The following is a 27,144-nucleotide window of genomic DNA, read 5'->3' on the forward strand; positions in this document are numbered from 1 at the left end:
TTGGGGAGGGAGGTGGCGATGTGAACAGCCACCGAGCAGGATGGTCAGGAGCGCCCAGCCTGGCCGCCTGCTGGAACCCCTCGGAGGCTGGTTAAGATGTTTCTGATGCCCGCTCGCAGTGCTGGAGTCCGACTCAATTCGTCTCAGGGGAAAGAGGTCAGGTTGTAAAAGCTACCCAGGTGAGTCAGGTGAGGGTGCTGTGCAGCTGGGCCAAGAGCCACAGCGGAGGGTGACGTGGCCCCTGTGGTGGTGTCCCGGCTGGGCAGGCCGCCTGAGGTCAGCACACGGCCTGTGTGCACGTTCACAGTGATTACATGTGGTGGGGTGAGCCCAGGCTAGACGGTAACACCGCCGCTACCTGCTCGCCCTCACACGTGCACGGGCTGATGCCTGGAGGCAGGCGTGGAGGCATAGGGCAGGGGTTCTTTCCCCTTGTCCCCTGGTTTGAAATTATCACACAGTTTCAGTTTGGCACTGCAGGCTTCCCGAGCGGTAGGTACAGAAACCAGCGTGAGCTCTGGATTTAAGAACACTGGCGCTGCCAGCCAGGCCCAGAGTAGAGCAAATTCTAGATGATCCGAATCTGAGCAGGGCTCCCTGTTTGACGGCTAGTTCTGGATGTCAGGGAGGCGCTCCGAAGCCCGGTGGCTTTTCCTGGAATTAAAAGTGGTGATGCCTCCACAGCCCCACGCAGCCCATAAGCTGGGCTCTCATCTGCAGTTAGTCTCCACTTCCAAGCCGTCTGCGGCGGACAGTAGGACAGACGGCAGAGAGGACAGGCAGGTGCCCTCGTGGGCAAGGCTGTCAGCAGCCTAAGCAATCCTGGCTTCCAGGAACGCAGTCACGCGCTGCTCTGCAGAACCCAGTTAACTCCTTTCATCGGCAGGCAGACGCTGAACTGGGGCTCCTTTGCATGGTGGCGGCCTGGGACAAAAGGGGTGAGGGCTTCAGTCATTGGGATTCTATCATGATTGATCACTTGAGTTGGCTCAGTGGGGTTTTTAGGTCTCCAGGACGCTTCGTGGGAGGGGCTGGGACCAGCCTGCTTGGACCGATGAAGCCTGGTGGGTTTGGGGACTTGAGCTTGGACCGAAAAACATACTGTTGTCAAACGTTTTCATGCTGAAACATGGAGTTTATCTAGCACCCTTGGAGAGAAGGTTTGGGGGAGAGATGGAATGAAGAACCGTGTGTCTGCAGACAGCTGAGCGTGGCCCTTACTGTGGGGTGGGAAGGCCCCATGATACCTCGACCAGAAAAGAGTTTGTGCAATGGGAGGGGAGGCCCTTCTGGGGACTCCTTCCGTCCAGCTACCACCCTGGAGGTGTCCCCTTGCTCTCCTTCTTCCCACCAGGGCCCTCTTCTCCACTTCTTCTGTGTGCCCACAAGCTCCAAGTTCAGCTGCACTTTTAGGAGCTCTGTGACAGGGCCATCAGGAGGAGGGAAGAAACCCCTGAACTCTCCATGCTTCTTGGCAGGGTGCGGGCTCAGAAGGCAGGGCACAGGCTCAGAAGGGGGTTGCGTGGTGCAGCACCAATGACCCTAGGAAAGTTCTGGGGGCCCATGGTGGCCATATGGGGACCCCCAGGTTGGTGGAGAGGCTTTGAGTGAGGGTAGAAAGGGCCTTGGCTCTGGCTAGATCCCAGTTCAAATCCCAGCCTGTGGCGTTTTCACTGTGTGACTTGGTGACTTGCTTCACCTCTCTGAGTCTTGGGTTCCTGCTCCATAAAACGGAGTCTGTAGTCACAGGACCTGCCTCGTCAGCTTGGTGCAGGGGCTGCACACATGATGGGAGTTTGTTCATGCCTGGCACATAGTAGGTACTCAGCATTGTGTATGCAAAGGGGAAGAAGGCGCTCCTCTCGTCTCATTGCCTGCATGGAGGACTCTCCCACGCCCAGGGCTCTGAACATCATCACTGAGTTTGCAGCAGCTGCCTTGGCCCAGCCCCCTGCAGACCTCCCCCCCCCACCCCCCCACCGCTGTGGGCCAGGTGGGAGGAGGGAGCCGCCCTGCCCGATGCTGCCACTGCTGGAGGGGCGTTTCTGCAGGAACCTGATGCTCCCTGATACGAAGCCCTCTTGCCTTCATCCATAAATCATGCCCGAGTCATGTTCACCTGTGTCTCCTGGAGCTGCTATGGATGCCAGGAACAGATGGCCCGGCACAGCAGTTTCTGAGCCTCCCGCCTTTGCTCACACTGTGCTTCTGCTTGGACTCGCCTGCTTTCCCCACCCCCACTGTCTGTTCTCTCTTCAGTGCTGCATCTCAGTGCCACCTCCTCCAGGGAGTAGTCCATGGTTGCTCCTGTCAGCACATCCTCCCTATCTGTCCCCAGTCCCTAGGCTGTACCTCACCCTCCACTTTTGCCCTTCAGTAAACAGGTTGTTCCTGAGCGACGTCTGTAGGCTAAGAGCCTTTTAAGGAAAGGGGCCATCCCCTGGACACGCATGAGCCTGCCGCCTGGGCCCATGTGTCTGGCTCTGTGACCTTGGGTGGATCCTTTCACTCTGAGCGTCCCCTTTTCTCGCTTGGCTGGGTCCACGTGAGGATTGAAGGGCATCAGTGAGTGTACCTGGCACCAAGCTGGGCAGCAGTGCCTTCTAGCCTCCTGTGCCCTTCTCATGGCTACACCAGGAACCTCCCGTGTTCCCGAGACTTCTGCCCAGCAGAGGGGGCCATTCCACCTTTGCTTGCATACCCCTGGTGACGAGGAGCTCACCACCCCATGAGCAGCCTGTACTGTCCTGAAGTTAGCACCGCTCCTTTCTGGTCCTGGGTCCGAGGACTAGCTGTTCTGCCGGCTTTGGATGCCTGGACTGTGGGGAGGGCAGGCCTGGAGCTGGATCCTCCAAGTCCTCCAAGAAGACAGATCACCTCTAGGCTCTGGAACAGCCAGAAGGCTCCTCAGTGGGGCCTGCGTAGCAAAGCATCCCAGGCTTGCCAGAGGAGACCTGGGCCTACTGGATGCAGTGGAGGTGCAAGGCAGCCAGGCACGTGTAGCTCCAAGCCAGCCGAGGTCCAGCTTGTGGGCAGGGCAGGTGGGCAGCTGCTGCCAGGGACTGAGCTCCAGCTGAAGATTGGGCCCTGCAGAAATGGGGCCATTGCTGTCTTTGCTGTTGTCTCAAGCCCAGGATAGCACTGAGCCAGAGGGTGGGAAATGCTGCCTGGGAAGAGGCAGGCAGCTGCACCCTGAGTGGGTAGCCCCCAGGGCCCCCAGAGCTCCTCAGCAGGATTGATACCCCTGCTGGTGGCTCCTTCCCTGCCTCACCTCCTCACCACTACCTGGGCTTCCTGGGTCACTCCCCATATAACCCACTTTCACTTGAACCCTCATCTCCTGGTCTGCTTGCTTCGAGGCACCCCCACTAAGACACAAGGCCAGGGGGAGGTTGGCATGGGAGCCTAGTGTTGGACACTGTTGAAGCTGGCTCCAGAACGCTCACCTCAGCTGCCCGACCATGTCCTCCTTGTGCGTCTCTGCCCGGAGGGGGCGGGGGCAGGATAGGGTGTCATGTTCCTAGAGTGAGGGTGATAGGGCAGGACATGTTTGAGAGCCAGAGAGACCACCTGAGAGCAGAGTCCTTCCGGAAAACTGGGCCTGCGCCCCTGCAGGGTGAGTTCAGGCCAGTTCTCCAGGCATTTGTCAACCACTCCATGTGAGTGCTGAGCTGGTTCAGGAGGGCTTACGGCTGTGACTGGATCTGCCTCCTGGCCCCCATTCTTACAGCTGTTCAGGCCCACTTGGAAGTGAGAAGCTGGACGTGGCCACAGCAGCAGGGGAGGCTGCAGGCAGGAGAAATGGCCAGAACAGGAGGACTTGGCCAGGCCTGGAGGCTTCTGAGCAGGCAGGGTTGCCAGCTGGTTAGTGTGGGGCCCAGCACAGGGCTCCCTGGGTGGAGCTGGGAACAGGGGGGTAGGGGAGCTTGGCAGACCCTTTGGGCCCCAATACAGCCCCCCTGGGCTGTTGAGGCTCCTCCACACTTGCTCTGGGACAAAAGATCTACGAGGAGGGGTGGACAGGCAGAGCCCCCCAAAAGGAGTAGTGCTAGATGGCTGTACATGTGGTCAGAGGAGCCGCCCTGAGGATCCCATGGAAGCTGCGTCGAGAATCCCCCAGGATTGGTCTGAGGGGCCCCGGAGGGGCCCAGGTCCCTTCTGTGGTCACCTCCATTATTTTCTCCACGAGCAGCCGAGCTGGGAAGTTCTTACTTCCCTCGTGACTCTTTCTCATTACCGTAAACCCTGGGATTAATTTAATTACACGCCTGTCTCCTGGAGGCCGGGGCTCAGAGGCGCCCCACGGGATCACAGGCTTGCCCAAGGCTGCTGAGAAAAGCAGCTCCCAAGGAGCCAGGCCCTACTGGGGTCTCCTTCCCTCCAGCCCCCACCTGGAGGTGCCCCCTCGCTCTTCCTCATTCCCTGCAGGGCACAGCCTCCCTGGCTCCTGGCTGCGTGGAGAGCCTGGCTTGGGCGGCGGGTGTGGGCACAGGTCAGGCAGGGCGGGCGAGGGGCTTACTGGGACTTCAGCCAGCCTTGAGGCCAGGTCAGCTGTGCAGGAGCCGCCAGGGACGGGCTTGGCCTGGGCGCAGGAAGGCCACGTGGAGGGCTGTGAGCTGAGGCCACTGATGAGTTGCCTGCCTATCCCAGGCCCCAGCCACCCCCTGTCTCCCTTTGATTTAAAACTGCAGTGACGTCAATGGGTGGCTCTGTGATGTGACCCTGCAATAATTTAACCTGTCTCCTTTTTTGTAAAAGATTTCTCCCTACTCTCGAAGTAGATTATTTGAAAACTAACAAAAGCCCGCTTGAGAAAGTAGTCCCTCCTCTGAACATCATCATGGTCAATATTTTTATGTACTTCTTGGAAACCCTCGTGGCGTAGTGGTTAAGAGCTATGGCTGCTAACCAAAAGCCCAGCAGTTTGAATCCACCAGACGCTCCTTGGAAAACTGTGGGGCAGTTCTACTCTATCCAGTAGGGTCCTTAGGAGTCAGAATTGACTCGATGGCAACAGGTTATGGGTTTTCTTCCCTGACTGCGTTGAAAAGCATGGCTTTTTTAAAACACAGCAGTAATTATACAGATAATTTTATATCCAGGTCTTTGCACTGACATCTTAAGTGTTTTTCCTTATTGTTTAGGAGACAAACTCTTTCTGAACTTCATTTGAATGATGACAGGTGTAATTGTATCCGTTTGGTAACAAAGTACCACATGCTGGGTGGCTTAAAGCAACAGAAACATGTTGTCTCATAGTTCTGGAGGCTGAAGTCCAAAATCAAGGTTATCAGTGGGGCCACGCGCTCTCCTGAAGGCTCTAGGGGAAGGTCCTTCCTTGCTCCTCCCAGCTTCTGGCTGTTCCTGGCTTGTGGCTACATCCCTTCCCTCTGCCTGTCTTCACGTGGCTATCTTCCCTCTGCCTGTCTTCATGTGGCTGTCTTCCTTCTGCCCGTCTTCATGTGGCTGTCTTCCCTCTGCCTGTCTTTATGTGGCTGTCTTCCTTCTGCCCGTCTTCATGTGGCTGTCTTCCCTCTGCCTGTCTTCATGTGGCTGTCTTCCCTCTGCCTGTCTTTGTGTGGCTGTCTTTCTTCTGCCCGTCTTCATGTGGCTGTCTTTCTTCTTGTTTTCATGTGGCTGTCTTCCCTCTGCCTGTCTTTATGTGGCTGTCTTCCTTCTGCCTGTCTTCATGTGGCTGTCTTCCCTCTGCCTGTCTTCATGTGGCTTTCTTCCTTCTGCCTGTCTGTGTCTGCTGTCCTCTGGGAGGTGGGCTGGCATGGCAGGGTGTGTGATGGGAAGCCACCCTTCTCATCCCTTGAAGGATCTGGACTCCTGAGAGGTGAGGCCCGAGGTTAGGGGGATTCTGGCTTGTGTAGTTCCCCAGCAGCAAGGGGGCGGCTGCACTGCCGGGCCTGGTCCATGTCCCATGGAGGGGGGACTCCTGGGGTCCTTCACATGTGCAGGTCAAGGGGCACGGGGCAGAGGGCACCGATGCAGGAAAGCTGCCTCCCTTCCTGGGGGTGTGCCCTCGGAGGATGGGCGCCGCCATGGACTGGGGGAGAGGGCCCAGGCATAGGAGGTTGGGGCTGGCAGCTGGGGCCCCAGAGAGGGCGAGAAGGCCTCACCCCTTTATACACCAGGACCCAAGGGCAGTGGCTCCTCAGTCCGCAGGTACCCTGCGGTGGTGGGGAGGGGTGTAGACAGGGAAGGGCCTGATGTCAGGTGCGTACTGTGAATTCTGGGGAGACTCTCCTTCCTGTGGGGGCATGGGAGGAGGGGCACAGCGCTGCAAAGCGCTCCTCTGTATGATCGATGCCCTCCTGCCGCTCCCCAGGCAAGACCCCGCAGTGAGGGCTACACACAGAGGCACTTGCTGAGCCACTGTGGCCCCGGCTACCTTCCCTCCCTGCTGCCCTGGCTGCTTTGGGGCGGGGTGGTGGTGGTGGTGGTGGGTGCCTTTGCCCACCTGCTTGTCCCGTCCCTGCCCCTCTGTGCCACCTGCACCCCCCCAGCCAGGAGTGACCTCCTCACTGCTTTTCGCATCTGACAGCTGAGTGGATTCTCATCCCCGTGGGCCCAGGACCAGGGGCTGGTGGCCGAGGTGGGGGGATGCTGGAAAGCTGGGTGAGCATGGTGAGGGGCTTTCTGTGGGCTTGTCTGTTTGGGGCCCTGGCTTCATTCAGAAACTGGGGAATGCAATTGGGGAGTTCCCCTGAGCATCTTGCTGGGCTCCCAGGTGCAGCGCCAGCTCCTGGAGATTCTGATTGGTGAGAGCTGAGGAGGACAGGCAATGGCTTACCTGCTATGTGGCCACCTGTACAAATGGTTTGTAAGGGGCACTTGAGTCGTCATCAGCCCACCTGTGAATCAGGCCAAGGTGGAGTAGAGAGAACTCCAGGCTCTCATGGAACATGTTTGGGAGCCTCAGTTTCCCTGCTGTGTGGTGGAGGGGCCCCTGGATGTGGTTCCTGGGGGGACTTGCTCCCTGGTTGTGGGCCCCCTTGGGCGTGTTGGGGGGCGCGGGGACTCCGTGGTTGGGAAGTATCCAGGAAACAAAGGAGTTGCCCCTGGAACACACTAGCGTGGGAACCCCTCCTGCAGGTATAGGAACCCAAGGCCTGGGGGGAAAGGGTGCAGGGGGTGGGCTCTACTGCTGGTTAATCTGCACCTCCTATCATTTCAGATCCTTCGTCCACCTACATCAGACAGCTGGAGACCAAGGTGAAGCTGCTGGAGGGTGACAGCAAGCTCCTTGCACAGGTAGGCAGCGCGGCCACCACCCCACAGCCCCCCCATGTCCCCATCCTCACACCTGCCCCCTTGAGTCCCACTCCGAAGTCACTCTGAAACCAGCCGGACTGAGGACTGAGTTCTCACTCCACAGCCTCTGGGCTTCCCTGCGTCACCGCCCTTCCATGCCAACTGTCCTCCTGCCCCGTGGTCTGTGGTCTGTGAGGCCCTTGGGAGCTGTCAGGGCTGTCAGGAGTTGGTGCTTAACACACAAGGAAGGAAACGGGCTTCTGAAAACTTCTCTGCCCTGCCACGCTGGGACACAGTGGACACTTCCCCACCCGTCATGACCAGGCCCAGTGCCCACACCATGTGGCTGTGGCTACTTTTGCTGTCGGGCAGGTTAGAGAAGAGGCAGCAGCAAGGGCGGCTGCAGGGCGATGTCGGGGGAGGCAGAGTGAGGCAGCACCTGTGCCTGGTGGTGGGTGCAGCTGCAGCGTGGGGGTCCTGGGAGGGCAAGGAGGCCCTCCAGGCTGTGAGGCAGAGTGGGGTGGTGATGGGAGACTGACCCACCCCTGGCTTATCTGCGCCCTCCTCCCCTGCTGTACCTGCTGGCCCAAACATGGCGGGCCGGGGTCCCCAAAGCATTTCTCTGGGAAGCAGCCCTGAGAGGCCTCAGCTGCTAGGTGACCACTGGGTTTGGCACGACTGCCCTGCACAGAGTCTGCTGCCCGTGCATGGAGTGAAGCCTCTGTCACTGTGAACTCCCCACCTAGCACTGCACAGACTGCTCAGGAGGGCCACCAGCCCTGTGGAAGCAGCATATGCACACCTCATGCCTGGCCCTCCCTCCCTCCCTGTGGGATGCGGTGTATGCACCCCTCATGCTAGGCTCTCCCTCCCTCCCTGCAGGATGCAGCATGTGCACCCCTCACTCCGGGCTCTCCCTCCCTCCCTGTGGGACTCAGCTTGTGCCGGGCTCTCCCTCCCTCCCTGTGGAATGCAACATTTGCACCTCCCTCCCTGCCTGTGGAATGTGGCATGTGCACACCTCACACCGGGCTCTTCCTCCCTCCCTGTGGGACAAGGTGTGTGCACACCTCACACTGGGCTGTCCCTCCCTCCCTGTGGTATGTGGCGTGTGCATGCCTCACTTTGGGCTGTTCCTCTCCCCCTCCTTTACCTGCCACATACTTGAGCACAGAGTCAAGTGCTAAGGTACAAGGTTGGCTTTTGTCATCCTGTGTGTCGCTTTTAGGGCCTCTTTTGGGATGGGCACACACGTGGGCCTGTGGTGCAGGATGCGTCAGCTCCTCGGGGCTGGTGAGGACGGGGGAAGGAAGCTGGCGCCTGACGGGCCCCCTGGGTGCCACGTGGCTGAGCGGTGGGGCTACCTGTTGGTGGTCTCCAGTCCAGCATTCCCCGTTCCTCAACCATCGTCCAGGGGCTAGGGAGGGCATGCGGCAGCAGCGGGAGCCGTCGGCAGGTGGTGCGACAGGTACTGGAGGTGACAGGGCAGTGTCAGAGATCGGGGTCTCCGCTGTGGAGCAGGGCTGTTTACTCCAGGAACAGTGTGCCTGGCCCCTGGGGCACGACTGTGGTTCAGGAGAAGAAGGCTAGGAACTTGGCCTGGCCCAGGGTCTCAGGCTGTGGGGCTGTGACCTTGTGACACCACCTTCTGGCCACCCTTGAATCACACCAAGAGCCCACGCTCCTGATCCCACTGCCTGCAGTGTTGTTTCTGTGGGAAGTACATCCTGTGGGGCTCTGCTCCCAGCCTGGCTTCCCAGGATGAAAGTGTCCCTGACCCCTTGATCCTGGCTGTCCCAGGCCACATCGTCCCACTGGGAAGATGCAGCCCTAGCACCAGGTGTGGTCTCGAGGACTTGGGGACATGTTACCTGCTCATGCTCAAGTGTGGTATAGCCACCCGTTCCTTCTGTGGACAGCCCTAGTCACACAAAGTACCCCTCTTCCGGGCCCCAGGCCCACCTGTGCGGAGGTGGAGGTTGGTCGGAGCTGAGCCCTGTGTCTGGAACATCCAGGGACACCACTGACTGGATAGCGGCTCTGCCTGGGTCTCTCTCCCTCTCTGAGCCTGCTGTGAGCTGTCCTGGGTGCCCATGACAGGTGCCTAGGGGAGCTGGGCCTGGGCGGTGGGGGCAGGAGCTCTTGACATGCCTCACCTGTGCCTGTGAAAACGGCATGGGGGCAGAAGTGCCTTCTCTCTCTGCCATCTTTACCAATTCCAACACCAACCATCCCTCACACAGCACTCTCTACTTCTCTGCTGGGTTCCATAATTCATTGCATGGCCACACAGAACTCCCAGACCATACTCACAATTGTGGGGTTTATTATAAAGGAAATAACAGTTACAATTCAGGGTCAGGAACACGTAGGATACAGCTCTTTCATCAGGACAGCCTCTCCCCAGCTGTGCTCACAGGCATGCCTCTGGTACAATGTACGCCCACCTGCCCTTGGCCGCTGGATCTCATGGTCAGCAGAGGTCCTGGGAGCCAGTACACTGGCCAAGTTAGAGGTGTCTGTAGGGTCAGGGACGGGGCTTCTTGGCCTTGGGGTGGGGGTGGAGGAGTGGTCTGCAGTTCTGAGCTGAGCAGGAGAAATGAGAGATGGAGGAAGAGACAGAGAAGGCCCCCCGGCCTGCTCAGGGCTTCCAGGCTGCTGTTGACATCGTGCTTGCCTTTGGGTCCCTGGGGGCAGTTGGATGGCACCCAGCTTTATGAAGGTTCTCAAGTCACTCCCTCTCCCTGGCTTCCATTTCCTCATCTGTGAAGTGGACACTCACTCACCTACTCACTCACTGTTTAACTGGGCACCCACCCTGTGGTGGACCCTGGGGGACCCAGGAGTGACCAGCAGAGGCCTGTCCTCAGGGTGCCCCCAATGCTTGCGTCCTTCTCTCTGCCTAACCACCTCCTTGTCCCACCAGCATGACTGACATGCACAAAGGGGCTGCTGGAGGACAGCGGAGGTGGGGAGAGCCCGGTGGGTGGGGCTGGGCCCACGCCGAGAGGTCTGAGCCTGATTCCAAGGGTGGCTTCCAAGCTTGCTGCCTCCTGGCCTCCTGCGTGCCCGTCAGCACCCAGCTCAGCAGGTAGCTCAGCGCTTCCTCAGAGCTCTCCCAGCCCCCCAGGTGGTCACCTCTGGGTCTGCAGTGCTCAGCATAGGTCAATGGGTGGCGCCTCCCCACAGTCTCCTCAGCTAACAGGGGAGGCTGCTTCTTGCTCAGAGTAAGGAAGGGCTGCTTCATGAGGCAGTGAACATACCATCTGTAGAGGTAATCAAGTGAAGACTGTACTCCGAGTGGGATGCTGGCCTTGGCGTTCGTGTTTCTGGCTTGTGAGATTTTACAATTCTGGCATTTAAATCTTGTCAGTAAACTAAAATTGTACATTAACCCCCGTCTCTGTGCAAGGCGGCGTGGGGTGGAGGGGTGGTGTCTGCCAGCTGGCCAGAAGCAGGAGAGAGGAATACTGTTAGCCTTTGGAATATCGTAAGGTGCTGTGTCTCTGCAGCACCTTACGATATTTAGATGGGATGGCAGGGCCAGTCCTGACCCCGGTTCCACTCCCCCTCCCTGTGGCCTCTATTTAACTCTAAAGTAGTTTTAATTAAAAATGTGGCAACGTGCTCCCAGGCTAAATTACTGTACAGCAGTCCGCATTTTTTTCCCTGTAGCCTTCACAATTCCATCAACACAGCTGCTTCCTCTGCGATGATTCATCTGAGGCTCCGCAATCACTATTATCCTTCCAGAGGGTTCTCTGCGAGGCAGCGGGCGGGGGCGGCGGTAATTGATGCCCAAGGGCCTCCGCGGGCTCCCTCTGGTTCACTCCCCTGCCGGCCGATAAATGAAGCATCCATTGTGTGCCCAGAGCCAGCTTCACAAAAGAGCAAGAGGCACCTTGGCATCTTCTTGGAGCGTTCGAGAGGGCTGGGTGTCTCGGGGAGTGGAGGCTGTGGCGAGGCTGTGCTGGCCAGGGGGGCCCATGTGCCCCCTTCTCCTCCTCACCCCGCCCCCGCTCCTTCTCTCCCCATCCAGCCATTCCCTGCAGAGTCCGTGGACGCTCAGGTTGGAAGTGACCTAGAGTGACACCAAGCACAGATGGGGAAACTGAGGCCTGGAGCAGGGAGGACTCCTGCCACCCGTAATGGTGTTGCAGAAGTGGGTGTGGGCATCAGAGGCGTGTGAGTTCAACCCCCTGGTGGTGTTTCAGGCAGTTATTTTATTTTAGCTCTTGGTGCCTTGGTTTCCTCACCTGTAAAACGGGTGATAGTGATGCCCTGTGGAGCGCGTGACATGCTCACACCATACTTGGGAAGCCCCGCTGGGTAGTGCCCACCCTTCTTGTCTGCTCTTGGTGATTTTTCAAGGTTGACCAGCCATGCCCCTCAGCTGGTGGCTCACCCTGGCTCGTGTCTGAATGGCCACTGTGGTTTGTCCTTGCCTGAGCTCTGAACCCCTCCAGGCTGGGGACAGGGGAGCAATCACCCCATCTCAGCTGCCTGCCCCCCAGTGTCGATGTCTCATGATCACATCCTTGCACCCCCAAGGAAGATGGCACATCCCACTGGTGGCCTCTGCTCTGGCTCTGCTGGCATGCTGACCACATGGCAGCTCTGTAAAGCCGTGCTGCTGTTGGCCTTCTGCTCACAGGCTCTGCGCTGTCTCTGCTGCTCTTGGCCTCTCCTGCTCACAGGCTCTGCGCCATCCCTGCTCGGCCTGTCTGGCATCTGGGGTTGACCGCCTCTCCCTGTACCTCATATTGGGCAGTGTGGTTTCTGGAGGGTGTAAATGCATAGTCAGCAGAACATCAGAGCCCTTGCCCAGTGAGGAAACCCCCTCTTTTCAGCATCCCGAGCACATGGCCAGCGTAGTAACGTGGGCAGGAAGAGAGACCAGAAGTCCACCTTGTCCCTAGAGTCGGAGGCTTAATGTCTACCATGAGCATATGTGGGCAAGGGCCAAGCCCAGGGTTCTTACCAGCTGGGTGACTTTGTGCAAGTGGCTTAACCTCTCTGTGCCTCAGTGTTCACGTCTGTAAAATGGGACACTAATGGTGCCTGGAGTTCCTGGGTAGTGCAAATGGTTAACATGCTCGGCTGCTAACCAAAAGGTTGGAGGTTTGAGTTCATCTAGAGGTGCCTTGGAAGAAATGCCTGGCAATCTACTTCCAAAAAATCAATCATTGAAAACCCTATGGAGCACAGTTCTACTCTGACACACATGGGGTCACCATGTGTTGGACTTGATGGCAACTGGTTTGAAAGGGGCCTTCCAGGTAGGGCTCTTAGGAGGATGGAATGGACCACTGTGCGTGAGGCACTGAGGCCTGGGTGGCAGAAAGTAAGATCTGGGGGCTAACCGTTATGCTCTTGCTTATGCTATCGTTGGCCATTGGGCAACCTCTTGAGCCGAGGGTCATCTTCACTCCCATTACATACCAGCAAGCTGAGGCCCCGATGGTTGTTCAGCTTCACCCAGCCAAGGAGGGGGCTGAGTTTGGCAAGTTAGCACTGCTCCGGAGTCCTGCCTGTGTCCACAGGGGTCTTGTGGCCTCACTGTCATCATTGGGACCCTGTGGAGGAGGGGACAGCCGTAGCAATGGCGAGGTCTGGTCTGTGCATTACCCACCAAATCACCTGTCAGTCAGGGCCACCTGGTGCTAGACACCCTCATGCTTGGGAAATGTGATTTTCGGATGTGCAATTGCATGGGGAGCGGGGGAAGCTAGCCAGCTGTGAGCAGTCCTATCAGCTGCACGTTAACTGCAGGCTTAATCCCTGCTGCTGCCTCTGAGTGCTAATTAGGGTGAAATCTCTGGGTCCCGTAGCTGGAGCAGCCCCTTGGTCCATAATGGCCTGAAAATGAGTTCCCTTAAAATTAAAAAAAAAAAAAAGAAAGCAAATAGGGTTGGAATTACTGGTTGTGCCTTGCTCGGGGCCTTGGGAGATCACCCCGGGGACAGAGCAGAGGTCAGACGGGGAGTGTGCCCCTGACCCAGCCTCTCTGAGCTGGTGGAGGTCTTGGGGTGTCCCTCGGCCAGTGCATCCGCCTGGGCACCCCGCTGAAAGGCTGTTTTCCCGGGGCAGGGGCAGCGGGGAGCCCGGTGTGACTGGGGATGGGTCCTGAGTGGGCCCAGCGCCCCAGTGCACGGCAGGCTCTTTGTCCTGTCTGGGTCTGGAGTTTCTAAACACATGGAGTCCTGGGAGTTGCCTTGGGGACCCCTCACCCTGGTCCCGGCACAGCCGAGGTTTGGGGGCTTTGGGCTTACAGGTGTCCAGACAAGGGGCTGGGCAGAAGGTGATGGTCACGGTTAGCCTTTGACCGTGACACTCTTCTCTTCGTTCTAGCTGCCCCGCCCCTACGGCCGCCCCGGAAGCTGGCTGCAGGTAACGCTGCCTGGTGTGTGCCCGTATGCAGTGGCGGGGGGAGGGGGGCTGTTTTGTGTGCTGTGTGGTGCCCTTCTGCTCTGTCTCTCTCCTGTTCCCCAGTGCCTGTCCATCCCTGCGGGAGCTGACCACACCCAGGGGCATCTGTTCTTCCTGGGACCTGCCCTCTGAGCTGGTGTGAACTTGCAGCCTTGCAGAATAAAGGCTAGATACTCAGGAAATGTCTCCTCCCACTTGGGATCCCTGGAATCCCCTCCTCCTTCCACCTTGCCTGACCTGCCACCTTGTGTGGACCAGGGGCCGGTCATACCCCCATGTTGCAGGTCAAATAACATGGTCCGTGGTGGGAGGAAGGACCTCAAAAGTGATGGAGCCACAGCCCACCCGCCCCTGGCTCCTTGGCTGGGGGAGGGCAAGTTCTTGGGTGAGGTCCCTGGGGCTGCTGAGCTGACCAGGCTTGGGGTGAGGGTCTCACATGGATCACGCAGCCCTGAGTTACTGCACATGGTGACTCCTCCCGGGCCAGGGCCCCTCAGCACCTGCATATGCCCAGCTGGGAGACCCTGTGGACCTGGCCCGGCAGACATGAGCCAGTGCTCCTGCCCAATCCAGGCCTCCTGACGGCCTCACCTCTGCCCCCTTCTCTGGGTTCTGAGAACGCCTGCCCCAAAATGCCTGGACTGCAGCACGTCCCTCCATGGGTCTTGCAGCCTCTTCCCTGCTCACACCAGCCCTTCATCCACCGAGCCAGGATGCTCTTTGCAAAACAAAGCACAGCTAAGACTACGCCATCGTCTTGCTTAAATCTGTCACCACCGTGGGCAGGCCTCGGAGCCCAGTCCAAGTCTAGGGTGGCACTCAGGGCTTGACTTCACCAAGTCCTGTCTTGGGGTTTTCTTTCTGGAAACATCAGTCCAGTGGACTTCCACGCACACACTGCTGCTTTACTAACAGCAGCAGCCAACGCTCCATCGCACACGCTACATGCCAGGCGCTGTTCAAACACCTTCACAGAGACGCACCCCGGGAGGCAAGCACCCCGTGTTACTGACGAGGGACCCAGGGCACACGAAGGTCGAGTGTTTGCGGAGGCCGCCCCTTGCTGCATCCACAGGCTGCTGTGGCTTTCGCCTGCGAGACCTTCCCAGCAGCCCACCCCTTCTCACCGTCAGGAGGCCTGTCCTGAGACCTCCCCAAACTCCTGGCCCCACTGGGTGAAGCCTTGAGCCTGCATCCTGCTCCGTAGTGGCGTTGGGTTGTTGTCCACCGAGGGCCTGGCCCGCAGCCATTAGATGGCTCGTCAGTGCTTGCCTGACTTGGTGCTTCTCAGCTGGGGGGTGGGGCAGCTTTGCTTCCCAGGCAATATGTGGATATTTGGTTGTCACAACTTGTGTGTGTGTGTGTGTGTGTGTGTGTGAGGTGTTACTGGCGTCTAGTGGGTAGAAGCCAGGGATGCTGCTGAACATCCAACAATGAGCAGGACAGCCCCACCACAGAATTCTCCAGCCGCACGGGTCCATAGTGCCCAGGGTGAGAAGCCCTCCTGTGCCCCACAGTCAGCAGAGCTGGGTGAGGAGGGCCCTTGCCCCTCTGGCTGCCGCCCACGACCTCCTCGCTTCATGTTCCAGCACCGAAGATGGGGCCCTGTCTCTCTGGGGCTTGGGAGGAGACCCCACAGGTTTCTCTCATCCTCCCAGTTAGAAGAAACGGGCCTGCATGTGTTTTTAATCATGGAATGGAGCTAATAACAGCATTTTGTAGGGCTGTGCTGGTTACACAGTGCTTGTAGTCCTCCCCACAACCCTGTGAGGTGTGTTCTCACATTCCTTTTGCAGAAGAGGAAACTGAGGCACAGAGACACTGTGTGGATCCCCAACGTCATATGGACAATAGATTCTCCATCTCTTTTGCTCATGAGCAGGGGTTCTCAGCGAGCCTCTCCTCTGGGTTTGACCTCTGTTTGGGGGACTTGATAAATGAGGCAGTGGGGTTTGGCCCTGCTGCCTTCATGGACTCAGGCAGATCTCAGCTGAGATGGGCTGGGGGTCAGTAAGGATAACCAGTAACCAGATCCCATCTAATCTGTTTCGACTTGTGTCAACCCCGTGTGTGACATACCTGATTGTTTCAGTTTTGTTCCCCTCTGTTCTGACACCACTGTGTGTGTAGCACCCCTTCCTCTGACCCTGACCACCAGAGCCAGGTCAGAGGTCAAAGGTAAAGGGCCCAGTCCTCCCAGACTGCCAGGTCCACCTGACTTTAGATGCCAGCCATGAGCTTGGGGCTGCCCACATCACCCTCATTTCTGGCCTGCTGGCTACAAATTTAGGGTTTTCCCACTGCCCCCTCAGAATGCCAGCCACAAGCTCAGGGGCCCCCAGCTACCCTCACTTCTGACCTGCTGGCTCCCACTACTCCTTCGGGTTTGATAATTTGCTAGAACGATTCGCAGAAATCGGGAAAGTGCTGTATGTGGGATTCACTGTGTAGTTTCAGTATAGCAAGAAGGACACAGATGAAGAGACAAAAGGACATACTCCCGTTCCACGTGCATTGATGCCTGTCACTAACCAGGAAACCCATGGAGCTTCTGTGTCCAGAGCCTACTCTGTGTGCAAGGGTCTCCCGTCTGAGGGTCGGAGCGACCATGCTGGGGAGGTGCTGTGGCAGGCATTCCCTTTTGGGGTGCGGCAGTGCGCCTCCCCAAATAGCACTTGTTTCCAACACCTTCCATAGGCCACATCCCCCCTCCTGGTGCTGGCCCAGTCCCGAAGGCCATTTCAGCTCCTCTTTCCCCTCATGGGTAAGATCTCGTGATCTCATACTGTGAGGGGACCCCAAGGCAGACACTAGGATTTTTAATTTGGATGTAAGTGCACTCACAGCGACTCAGTTCACGGCGTCATTAGCCGCATTGCCAGTTAATGAGAGGTTGTGCGTTTTCCCTGCCTGCCTTGCTAATAAAGTTCTACGACTTGCAAATATTTATAGATGAGCATGGAGCACACGGTGGGAATTTTATGCTGCTAATTAAAAAAAACTCCCCCAGCCCTGCAGACACATGCCTCCTCCCAGGGTGTTATCCGAGGGAGGGAAGGAGACAACAGAACGAGTGCTTTCAACAAGAGCACGTGCGCTGGGCCAGGGCCCTAGAAGCTGTAGGAAGAGGAGAGACTCCAGCCCCAAACAGAACCAGGATGGTGTGAGGGTCAGGACAGGGACGGTCAGGTCCAGGGGCTGGTGGGAGGGAGCAGTGTTCCCAGTCCTCCATTTGCCTGTCCAGCTGGGTGGCCAGATAACACCAGGAAGAGGCTTCCCACTGAGCCTCTTCTCTCATCAGCCTGCACGGTGCTATTGTTAGCTGACTCGGTGCTATTGTTAGCTGACTCGTAACAGCCCCACGCACAACGGAACAGAACACTGCCTGATCCTGCACCATCTCTGTGATCCATTGCGGATCAGGCCATTGTGAGCCGTAGGGTTTTCATGGGCTTATATTCGGAAGTAGATCACTAGGCCTTTCTCCCTAGTCTGTCTTAGTCTGGAAGCTCCGCTAAAACCTGTTCAGCATCATAGCAACATGAGAGCCTCCGCTGACAGATTGGTGCATTGGCCGGGAATTGAACCCAGGTCTTCCACTTGGAAAGAAGTACCAACCAAAATGCTCCTTAGAAGCAAGGATGGTGGGACTATGTCTCACATATTTTGGTTATCAGGAGGGATCAGTCCCTGGAGAAGGACATCAGGCTTGGTAAAGTAGAGGGCCAGTGAAAAAGAGGAAGACCCTCAGCAAGATGAATTGGCACAGTGGCTGTAGCAGTGGGCTCAAACATAGCAATGGTTGTGAGGACGGCACAGGACCGGGCAGTGTTTCGTTCTGTTGTACATGGGGTTGCTGGGAGTCAGAACTGACTTGACAGCACCGAACAACAACAAGTCCCACTTGGAAGGTTCTGTATGGGGCTTGAGAAAGCTGCACTGAACCACCACTGCCCCTCTTTGCAAGGTGGCGGGGCGGTGGGGGGGTTGTTTCTACAGCGTGATGTGGGAGGGGGAGGGGGAGTTCACACCGGCTGCTCCTCGAGGGTAGACACTCAGTGTGTTTGGGTTTAGAATGTACTCTTGGTTGGAGACAACTTAGAAACTGTCGCAGAGACTGGCCAGGAAAATAATTTGGTTTGGACTTTTACATTTGAGTGAAGCTCAGACACTCAGGGTGAGCTGTGGAGGATGGGTGCTGTGATATCTGAGTGGGAGACAGACACCAGACAGTCAGACGGCAGGTGATGGTGGGGACAATGAGGACAGGTAAACCAGGTGGGGGGCCGGGGGAGGGGTGGGGGGCTGGGGGAGGGGTGGGGGGCTTTGGAGACTGTTCAGGGAGTGTCTCTGGCCAGGTCCTGATGGGGGAACGTCCTTGTCCTCTAAGCTGACCCCTCACACCTAACCTCTCTCTTCTTCCTTGGCAGCAGGCAGGCTCTGGAGAGTTCCGGACACTGCGGAAAGGCTTCTCACCATACCATTCGGAGTCTCAGCTCACGTCCCTGCCACCCGCCTACCAGGACTCCCTGCAGAACGTAAGTTCCCCCCCACCCCCCACCCGCAAGGAGCCCCCCGTACTCAGATGGGAGTCCGGCATCTCCACAGTCCTCACTCCATCTTTGAGATCAGAGTCTGGAGGCTCAGGCAGGCCACTGACCCTCCTGGGGGCATGCAGTGGCCAGAGCTATGCTGTTTCCAGGTCAGACCAGGGCAGCTGTGGATCCCTCAGTCCCCTGAGGCCACTGGCCAGCACCTGCCTTCTGCCCTCACCCTCCCAGAAAGGGCCTTGGGTCCCCAATCCTGGAGCCTTGTATGGGCTCAGCGTGGCAGTTGGAAGTTGAGGCCCACCTCAGGGTGACCTTGCCAGAAGCGTGGGGCAGTGTTCTGGAGGCCAGGTGAGCTGGCTGTCCAGGTCCAGCTGTGTCCCTCCTATGGCAAAGGCAGAGGAGGCCAGCTATTAGCCTTGGAGCCTGGGGTATGGGTTCCGGTGTGTATGTGTTAGGGGCTGCTCCAAGCTTTGTAATGGAGGATGCAAGCTAACGTGTGTGAATCATGCACTTAAAACATCAACTCAAGGCTCCAAGGTCATTCCCAGGGTCTCTGTTCCCACCTGGGCTTGGGCCTGCCCTCCTGAGTGGAAAGGGAGGGATAGGAGCTCCAGGCTCCAGGGCAGTGGACTCCTCATGAGTAGACATGTCCCCGTATCACTGAATCCTGGCAGACACTCAGTGGTGTGAGCGTCCGTCAGAGCCCGGCCCGCACATAGCAGACACTCGGTGATGTCAGCGTCCCTGAGAGCCTGGCCTGCACGTAGTAGATACTTGGTGGGTGCTGGTTGTGCTGTCAGGATGGTCCGCAGAGTTCCTGGGTGGGAGTGCTTCCTGGGTGGTGTGCACCATAGCTGCTGCACCCCTTCCTGTCCCCCTCCCCTCCCGGGCCTTGGTGCTGGCAGAGGAGGGCAGGGACCTCGGCTGGCAGCTGGCCCAGGACTTGGCTGTGTCTCTCTTGAGGCCTTTCCACCTTCTCCAGGAATGCATCTACTGATGCCACACAGGCAGCAGCCCCATGAGGGTGTCCAAATATTTACCAGGTGCTAAGGCCCGGGGTGCTCCCTGCTTCATGGTGCAGGGCCCCCAAGAAGCCAGGGGTGGGTTCCTCTGGGCAGTCCATCTCTGTCCTTTTTTCTGAATCGTCCATGGGAATGATAATAAAAGTGACAATCAAGTGGACAGTTACTGAGTGCTGTGCACTGAGACCCCGAGTGACCTGCAGACTGTGAAGTCCTGGCATCTGCTTGCCAGGCCTACTGAGTGTGTGTGGGGGGGAAGTGAACTTGGGGATCCCCCCCAGGTCTCTCCCAGAGAGAATGCTCCAGGCCTGGGGCTGAGAGGCCTCAGTGGTACTGAGAAAACACTGTCAGTGATGGAGGGTTCCAGAAGGTTTCAGAAGATTTTCTGGAGGAGGCCTCAGAGGGGCTTCACATGCCTCACCTCCTTTTGTCCTCCCGAGTGCCCTGCACATGAGGGGCTGTCACCCCACTTTGAAGAGGAGACAGCGAGGCTCATGGGGTAGGGTCCCACACTTGTAGGGTCCCACGCTTGCAGGGCGCCATGGTAGTGAGAGCTGGCGCCTGGCTGGTGTGGCTTGGAGGTCAGAGGCTGTGGAGGGGTCTCTGCTCCACAAGGACTAAGGAGTGGGTGGGAGTGAGCAGAGGGGCTGATGGGCAGTGGAGCTGGGAGGAGGCTAGTGTGCAGAGTCCCTGTGGGGGGGTGAAGAGGACTTGGGGTGTCTCGGGAGGGACCACCACCAAGTGAGGTTGCTAAGTGGCAGTTAAGGGGCTGGAGTGGGGGCTTACGGGCTAGGCCTTTTGGCGTGTGCCCAGGATGTCGAGTCTTTAGGGGGCCTGCAGAGCCCAAGTCCAGCACCTTAGCCCGTGGGGAGACAGAGGGGCTGCGTAGGTGGGCCCTCTCTGTTCTGGTGTCGTCTGGGGCACAGGACATTGGAGACTCTGAGGGTAAACAGGTGACTGTGGGTGGGACCCTGTGCCTGGCCGGCTCTCAGCGGAGTGTGAGGTGGCGTATCCTCTTAGCCTCCTGAGAAGGGGGCTCCAGGTTTTGACAGGCCCCTGGGGGAAGCCGGTCTCCCCACTTTTTCTTTTTTAATCAATTGACTTTTTTTTAAAAAAGGGTACAATTTAGTGGTTTTTAGGTATTCACAGTTAAACAGCCATCACAGAAATCTCATTTTAGAACATTTTCATCACCTCTCCCTAAACCAGCCAAACAAAAAAAACCCTGGACTGTTAGTGGAGCCCTGGTGGTGCAGTGGTTAGGAGCTCGGCTGCTAACCGAAAGGTTAGCAGTTTGAATCCATCAGCTGCTCTTTGGAAACCCTATGGGGCAGTTCTACTCTGTCCTAGAGGGTTGTTATGAGTCGGAATCGGCTTGACAGCAACAGGAGTTTTTTTGTTCGTCTATACCTGTTACCAGTTGTTCCCATTCCCCCTACGCCCCAGCCCCTGGCAACCACTAATCTGCTGGCTGTCTCTATGGATTTGCCTGTTGTGGACATGTCATATAAACGGAATCACGTAGTGTGTGGTCTCGTGTCTAGTTTCTTTGACTCAGCACATTGTGTCCGAGGTTCATCTGTGTTGTGGCAGGTTGTCAGCACTTTGTTTCTCCTCATGGCCGCATAATCTTTCCTAGCATGGGGGGACCACATCGTGTTTATTCATCTGTGGGTGGGCGTCTGGGCTGTTGCCACTTTGGGGCTCTTACCAACAGTGCTGCCCAGAACCTTTGTGTACAGGTTTCTGGTGGACATGTCCTCAGTTCTCTTGGGCGTATACTGGTCTCCCCCATTTCGGCCCCCGCTCTGGACACCCACAGACCTAGGCTGGAGTCCCAGCTCCATTGTTTACAAGCCGTTTAGCCTTGGATGAACCATTCTCTCAGCCTGGAGGGTGGTTGTGAGGATGCAGTGGGCAGGAGAACGTGAGAGTGCCTGTGTGGCCTCGGGGCCTCAGGAGTGCTGTGTGCCTGGGAGCCTGGGAAGGCCCGAGAGGGCATAGTCCTCACAGAGCTCCCTGTGAGTGCAGAGAGGACTTGTTTTCATGACCCCACAGCCACGCCCTCATTGGTCACTTTTAGCTCCTGAGGAAGCGGGTAAAGGACTGGGGTGGCACTTGGGTTCCCTCAGGAATCGGCCCCTTGTTCAGGGAGCCCCTGGTACAGATGGGGACATGAAGGCCAAAGACGTTAGGGTCCAAGTGGCACCGGGTCTTCCTCCAGGACAGGGTGTGGGCTCCCCAGGAGGTTTCAGTGGGAAGGTGGCACTTCCTGCCTCCACATACACGTGTAGCTGGCGCCCCCTGCTGGCCAATGGGGGAAGTCTGGCCTTTGACCTCAGGTTGCTGGCCCTGCTTTCTGCCCTTGCCCACCAAACCCCCTCCTTGATTTCCTAACATGAGACCCCTGATCTGGGCACCAGAGACTGGGCAGCCCAGGCCAGGAGCCAGCATCCATGAAATAGCCGCCAGACAGCGTGCCCCAGGGTTCTGTAGACACTGGGGGGCAGGGGCCCTTTCTGGTGTCGAGATGAGGAAACCGGGGCTCTGAGTGGGTCCGGCCCCACCCATTGTCACGGCCAGTGGAACTCTGTCCAAGGCCTGACTTCTGGGCCGCGTGATTGTGGGCCTCTAGCGGCAGCAGTGCTCCCCAACCCCCTAGGTGGTGCCCTGGCTCTGCCAGTGTGGAGCAGGGTGGGCTGCCCGGCTGACGGAGGTTCCGGTCTTGAGGGCACCTGATGCCCCTGCAGTGTGTGGCTTTGGTGGGCGGAGGTCCGGGCCTAGCCCCATCCCACAAGTTTATGGAGTGGACCCCATCCCTGGGGGTGGCATCGGGCCCCACTTATCAAGAAATGAAGCTGAGGGTCTTGTCCAAGGGTCCAAGGTCACCAGTGTGGGTGCTGCATTACCTCCCCAGAGCCCCCAGCTCAGGCGCTCTCAGAGGCAGGTCCTCTGAGAACTGTCTCAGTCTGCACCTGCTGGCCCCTCCGGCAACACCAGTGCCTTGGGGCCTCGTGGCTTCTGCTGGTGCCTGTGGGCTGTGTTTCCAGTCTCCTCAGATCCTGCCCTGAGCCTGAGACTTGCTGTATGGCCGGGCCTCACTGCCCTCAGGCAGAATTCTGCTCCACACCGCCTGGGTCAGGGCCCTTGTGGGTGGGGGGGCTGGGGCACTCAGCCTCTGACAGAGGCCAGCTGGGCCCCCCATCACCTGGTCTTGTGCGCCCCCCCATCTCCAGGGCCTGAGTGAATTAGAGATGCCTGGTTGTGAATTAGAGTGTGGCTGGAAAAGGCTCCCAGATCCCTGGGAGTGGCCTCACCCCTGGGTGGAGGTGGCCTTACTCCTGGGTGGCTGGGGTGTTAAGGGGGCAGGGCTTTGGAGTCAGGCTGACTTGAGTTTGAACCCAGACCTCCCAAGTCTTGCAGTGTGACTGTGCAAGTCTCTCGTCCTCCCTGAGCTGCATTTGCTCCCTCTGCAAACTGGACACCAGCCCTTCCGTGTGGTCTGTGTGTGGGACCACGTGTGGGTTGCACTGTCCCTCTTCCCACAGAACCATTTTATCTGGGGATAGTGGGGTGGGCGGGGGAGGAGATGGGATCAGCTGCATGGGCTGGGGGCTCCTCAGGACTCCTCCTGGTTCCTTGGCCCCACACCCTTCTCCTCTCCGCACCCCCTACTCCAGCCCCATGTCTCTGCCTGGGCCACACATTCAGGGTGCTGTCTGAGGCACGGGTCACACATGTGGTCCTCACCCCCACAGGGCCCAGCCTGCCCCGAGCTGCCTTCCCCACCCTCAGCTGGCTACAGCTCCACAGGGCAGAAGCCTGAGGCCGTGGTACATGCCATGAAGGTAAGGTCAGGCCCTGCTCCCTCCACCCTGCCTTGCCACGGGGGTGGGGAGCCTCCGGCCCCTCATTTGCCCTCCCTGGGCCTGGGTTTTTTCTGGGTGGGGCCTGGGGTGTCTGGCTGGCAGGGGTGGGTGCTCATCTACTGGGGTGCCTGAGTAGCCATGGCCGCCTGGAGCACCGTGGGGGGAGGGATTCAGAGGCTCCAGGTGGTGGCCGCAGAGCTGCTGCAGTTGGACAAACTAAGGCCTGGGGAGGGGCAGGCACCCCCAAGGCCAGAGAAAGGAGCAGATGGGGCTGGAGTTAATTGGCTCTCCAGGCCCAGCCGCTGGCTCCCAGGTGCAGCGTTGGGAGTGGGGCGGGGGGGGGGGGGAACACTGCGCACAGGGGAGACTCCCCCAGCCCATACCACACCCCCACCTGTCGTTGGACACAGATGCACTACCTCGCCCCCCCGTGGAAGCCCCTGTGCCTGTGCGCACAGACACAGCACACACGTGTCCTGGGACACAGCCACTGTCACATGTATGAGTGCGGGTCTTCTTCATGGAGGCTAGTGCCTGTCTCCCGGGGCCCTGGGTGGGGGCAAGCCCCCGATCCCAGAGATGTCCCTCCCAACCTGCTCACCCCACTCTGGGCCTTCCATCCTCAGTGTGGCCCCCGGTGGTACCAGAGACCACGCCGTCCGTGTTTGGGTCCAAAGTGCTGTCAGGGTGAGGGAGGGAGAGCAGACTCAGGACACCTGTCGTTTGTCCTCCATGCCTGTCCCCCAGGGCCTGGCCGCAGGGGGCCTCAGTGTCAGTTTGGGGGGGAGGGGGCATCAGGTGACACGCCGCGGTGCCTGCAGGTCCTGGAGGTGCACGAGAACCTGGACCGGCAGCTCCAGGACAGCTGTGAGGAGGACCTGAGCGAGAAGGAGAAGGCCATCGTCCGTGAGATGTGCAACGTGAGGAGGCAATTCTGGCGGGCGGGGGCGCGGGGCGGGCTGTCCCAGGGTGGCCACGCGCTCCCGGTGGGACTCTGTACCCACCTGCCCAGCAGCCTCTCCCCTCGCCGGGAGAGCCGGGCCTGGGGCTCTGGTTGGAGCCTAGGACCACTCCTCTAGGGTTGGTCTTGCCCGAACGCCCAGCCTCTTTGCCAGTCTCTGGTGTCCCCTTGGGCCTCCCAGCATGTTGGCGCCCTCTGGTGGCTGCCGGCGGTGCAGGTGGCGCTCAGAGCCAAGGTGCTGCCGAGCCTGGGGGTCCTCTGGGTTCCCGGGACAGCCTCTTATCCCTGACCCACCTGGGCAGCATTTTCCGTCTCTGTACCCTTGCAGGAGCCAGCAGGGGAGGGGGTCTTTCCCAGGGGTGATCCTGGCCTTGCATAGGGGTGTGCTCTTGCAGCCTCAGTTCCCCCTCGGGCGCTGTGGCTAGGACCTGGTGCATTTACAGAGCGACGGCTGGGTGAGCTGCACTCACTTCTCTTACCCCCACAGGTGGTCTGGAGAAAACTGGGGGACGCCGCCAGCTCTAAGCCCTCCATCCGGCAGCACCTGTCTGGGAACCAGTTCAAGGGGCCGTTGTAGGCAGTGCTCCACGGACGTGGACTGGGTGGCCTCGGCGGGTACACAGGCCCAGTGCGGGCAGCTGCTGTCTTCTCCCTCTGGTGAACTGTACCTAGGATGCTGCCTCCATCTCCCGCCTCACACACCAGTGAACCAGACAAAGAAAACCACACGGGGCTGCTGCAGCCGAGCCGCCTGGACACACTCACGTCCCTTCGGCCCAGGCCCTACTGCCAGTAACGAGATGCCACAGGCTTCTGTGTTCTAGCCCTGGTGGAGGGCAGCTCAGCAAGCCCTCCACAGCCCCCTGCTGTCACCATGCCGGGACAGAGGCCACCAGGATCCTGACACAGGTGGCCCCACTCCCTGCCCAGCTGTGTGTGGGGTCTTTGGACCATAGCTGAGCCCCTGACTGCCGGAGGCCCTTCCTCTGGCCCTCAGCCCCGCCCTGCCCCACCCTCCACATTGCCCTGCCCTGTGGAGGCTCTGCCCTCTTCCTCCTGCCCAGCCCAGACACTGCCCTCTGCTGTGGTTCCCACGAGGGGCCTGGACGCAGGAAGGTGCTGGGGTTTGTTTCTGTGCCGACCCACACGTGCTCCTCTTTCTGGGTGGGGGCGCTGAGCCAGGCTGGGCCTCTGGTCACCTGCGGCCTCCCCCTGGCCAGCAGGTCCCTGGGTCACTGTGGCTCAGGGCCCTGTCTTCCTTTGGAGGAAAGAGCTGACCTTGCTCTGCATTTAACTTGCTGTGTGACCTTCAGCAGGTCACTTGGCCTTTCTGGGCTCTCACGGAAACATGAGGGCTCAGGGGCCCCCTCAATCTTTTCACGGTGGGTGGCCTGGGCGGCCATTCAGCTGTCCGCAGCATGTGTCCTCACTCGGGCGTGAGCAGGTGTGGTCGACCTGCCCAAGCAGGGCCAAGTGTGACTCATCTGCCCTCCTGTTGCCTCGTGGCAGCAGGCGCCCACCTCCCCCTAAGCCTCAGTGTCCTCGGCTGTAAGATGGGTGGCTAGAGCCCCTGCTTGCAGGCCCTGGGTGTCCAACAAGACTTTCAGTGTAAATGACCATGTGTAAACTCAAGCACTATCTGTAATATTTTATTTGCGTGTGAGGAAAACGAGGCCCAGAAGGGGGTACGTTATCTGCGGCACATTAGAAACCAAAACCTGGCAGACACAGGCCCTTCTTGCCATCTGCTGGCGTGTGTGGCCAGCACCCCTGGGATCCACTCACCGCACCTGTGGTCACTTCTCCCCCATCAGCCGTCTCCATTCTTCCCGTAGTCCGCAGGCTCACGCAGAGCCAAGGGGATGAAGCGCCCAAGAGGCGGGTTAGTATCCCTGCCCCATGTTGAGGAGGCAGGGTAAGGAGGCGGCATCCTTGTCCCCCTGCCCGGCGGGGGCCCTTCCACGCCAGTGGGCTGCACCCTCAGGGGAAAAGCTCGTGCCCTCATTGTGCCCAGGCCGGGGTACAGGTGGGTCCTGATGAAGGTGCAGGGTGTGCTGCTCCAGTGTGGGGGTGCCAGGAAACTCTGTGGGTGCTTTGTGGAAGGGTGTGCGCTTGAGGCCAGGGGGACACCCATTGGTCATGGCTCTGGAAGACTCCTCCCCAAGCGGGCGGCTGGGCTGGGGGTGCAGAGGCCCCTCCTGGGTCTTGGAATCCAGAGAATCAGAGAGCAGCCCCCAAGGGATGGGGTTGCATCCTGGGTGGGACTCAGGTCTGAGAGCCCATCGGGAGCAGGTTGGCTTGGCCACCGCTGACAATAAGCAATAATTAAGGGCTCCTGGTACTTGCAGTGACCCCATCAGAAGAGACCTCCCAGGTACTGGTCCCCTTGGGAGGGACATGTTTCCGTAGTGCTGCAGCGGCACCTGGGGGCGTGCTTCCGAGAACCTCCTGCCTTCATGCGGCACAGCCTGTGAGGAGGGGGCAGGCCCGTCCCTTGCTCCCGTCACTGCGACCTGATAGCTAATGCATCGGGGAGGTCTTGTAGGACTGTTAAGCTGTAGAAAAAAGCCAACAGTGACTCTACCTGGCCCCACAGACCCTAGCAGTCGGCAGTCACAGAGACAGTCCAGCACTGGGGAGGGTCAGGTGAGGGTGGGCTGGGAGGTCACAGCTCAGGGGTGAGTCCTGGCTCTGCCACTGAGGGACGATGCATCAGGTGACAATGGTGGACCCGCAGCTCTATAAGCCCGGCTGGGGTGGGATGCAGCTGACCTCGGTGCCCTTTCATTAATGTCCCTGTCTCTTTCACAAGCTCTGGTTCTGGGTCCTGAAGCCCAAAGTGACAGCCACCCTTTGGCTTTAGTTCCCACTGTGATGTCACCCTTCAAGCCCCCCCCATGGCCACACCCACCCTGGATTCGGAATCTGCTGAGCACATTGTTTAGGGTGGCATGTTTTTACCCAGTTCTTAGCTACACATCAGAATTCAAAGAAAAAAGTGACCTTTTTTTTTTTCTTGAAACTTGACAGGAAACAAAATACTACTGATTTTT

At 58.7% G+C, this 27,144-nt stretch overlaps 2 protein-coding genes across 7 annotated transcripts in view; one reads left to right on the top strand and one right to left on the bottom strand.

The window, feature by feature from the left end:
- The window catches only part of CCDC85C (coiled-coil domain containing 85C), a 78,678-nt gene extending 52,910 nt beyond the window's left edge, over positions 1-25,768 (top strand). Inside the window, exons 2-7 of one of the 4 annotated variants that reach the window (XM_049899561.1) lie at positions 7,184-7,260; positions 13,612-13,650; positions 18,120-18,227; positions 23,020-23,109; positions 23,952-24,050; positions 24,579-25,768. In XM_049899561.1, the coding sequence (XP_049755518.1) occupies positions 7,184-7,260; positions 13,612-13,650; positions 18,120-18,227; positions 23,020-23,109; positions 23,952-24,050; positions 24,579-24,668 (503 nt within the window). In that variant the 3' untranslated portion in view covers positions 24,669-25,768. The remainder of the gene's footprint in view (positions 1-7,183; positions 7,261-13,611; positions 13,651-18,119; positions 18,228-23,019; positions 23,110-23,951; positions 24,051-24,578) is intronic. The other 3 variants (XM_049899562.1, XM_049899563.1, XM_049899564.1) reach the window with 3 other exon arrangements.
- Positions 25,769-26,578: 810 nt separating this feature from the next.
- CCNK (cyclin K) overlaps positions 26,579-27,144 on the bottom strand; it is a 28,882-nt gene continuing 28,316 nt past the window's right edge. For all 3 annotated transcript variants that reach the window (XM_049899560.1, XM_049899558.1, XM_049899559.1), the window contains one exon: positions 26,579-26,646. The gene's annotated coding sequence lies outside the window, so the exon portion shown is untranslated. The remainder of the gene's footprint in view (positions 26,647-27,144) is intronic.

Source organism: Elephas maximus, chromosome 10, assembly GCF_024166365.1.
Source record: "Elephas maximus indicus isolate mEleMax1 chromosome 10, mEleMax1 primary haplotype, whole genome shotgun sequence".
Lineage (NCBI taxonomy): Eukaryota > Metazoa > Chordata > Mammalia > Proboscidea > Elephantidae > Elephas > Elephas maximus.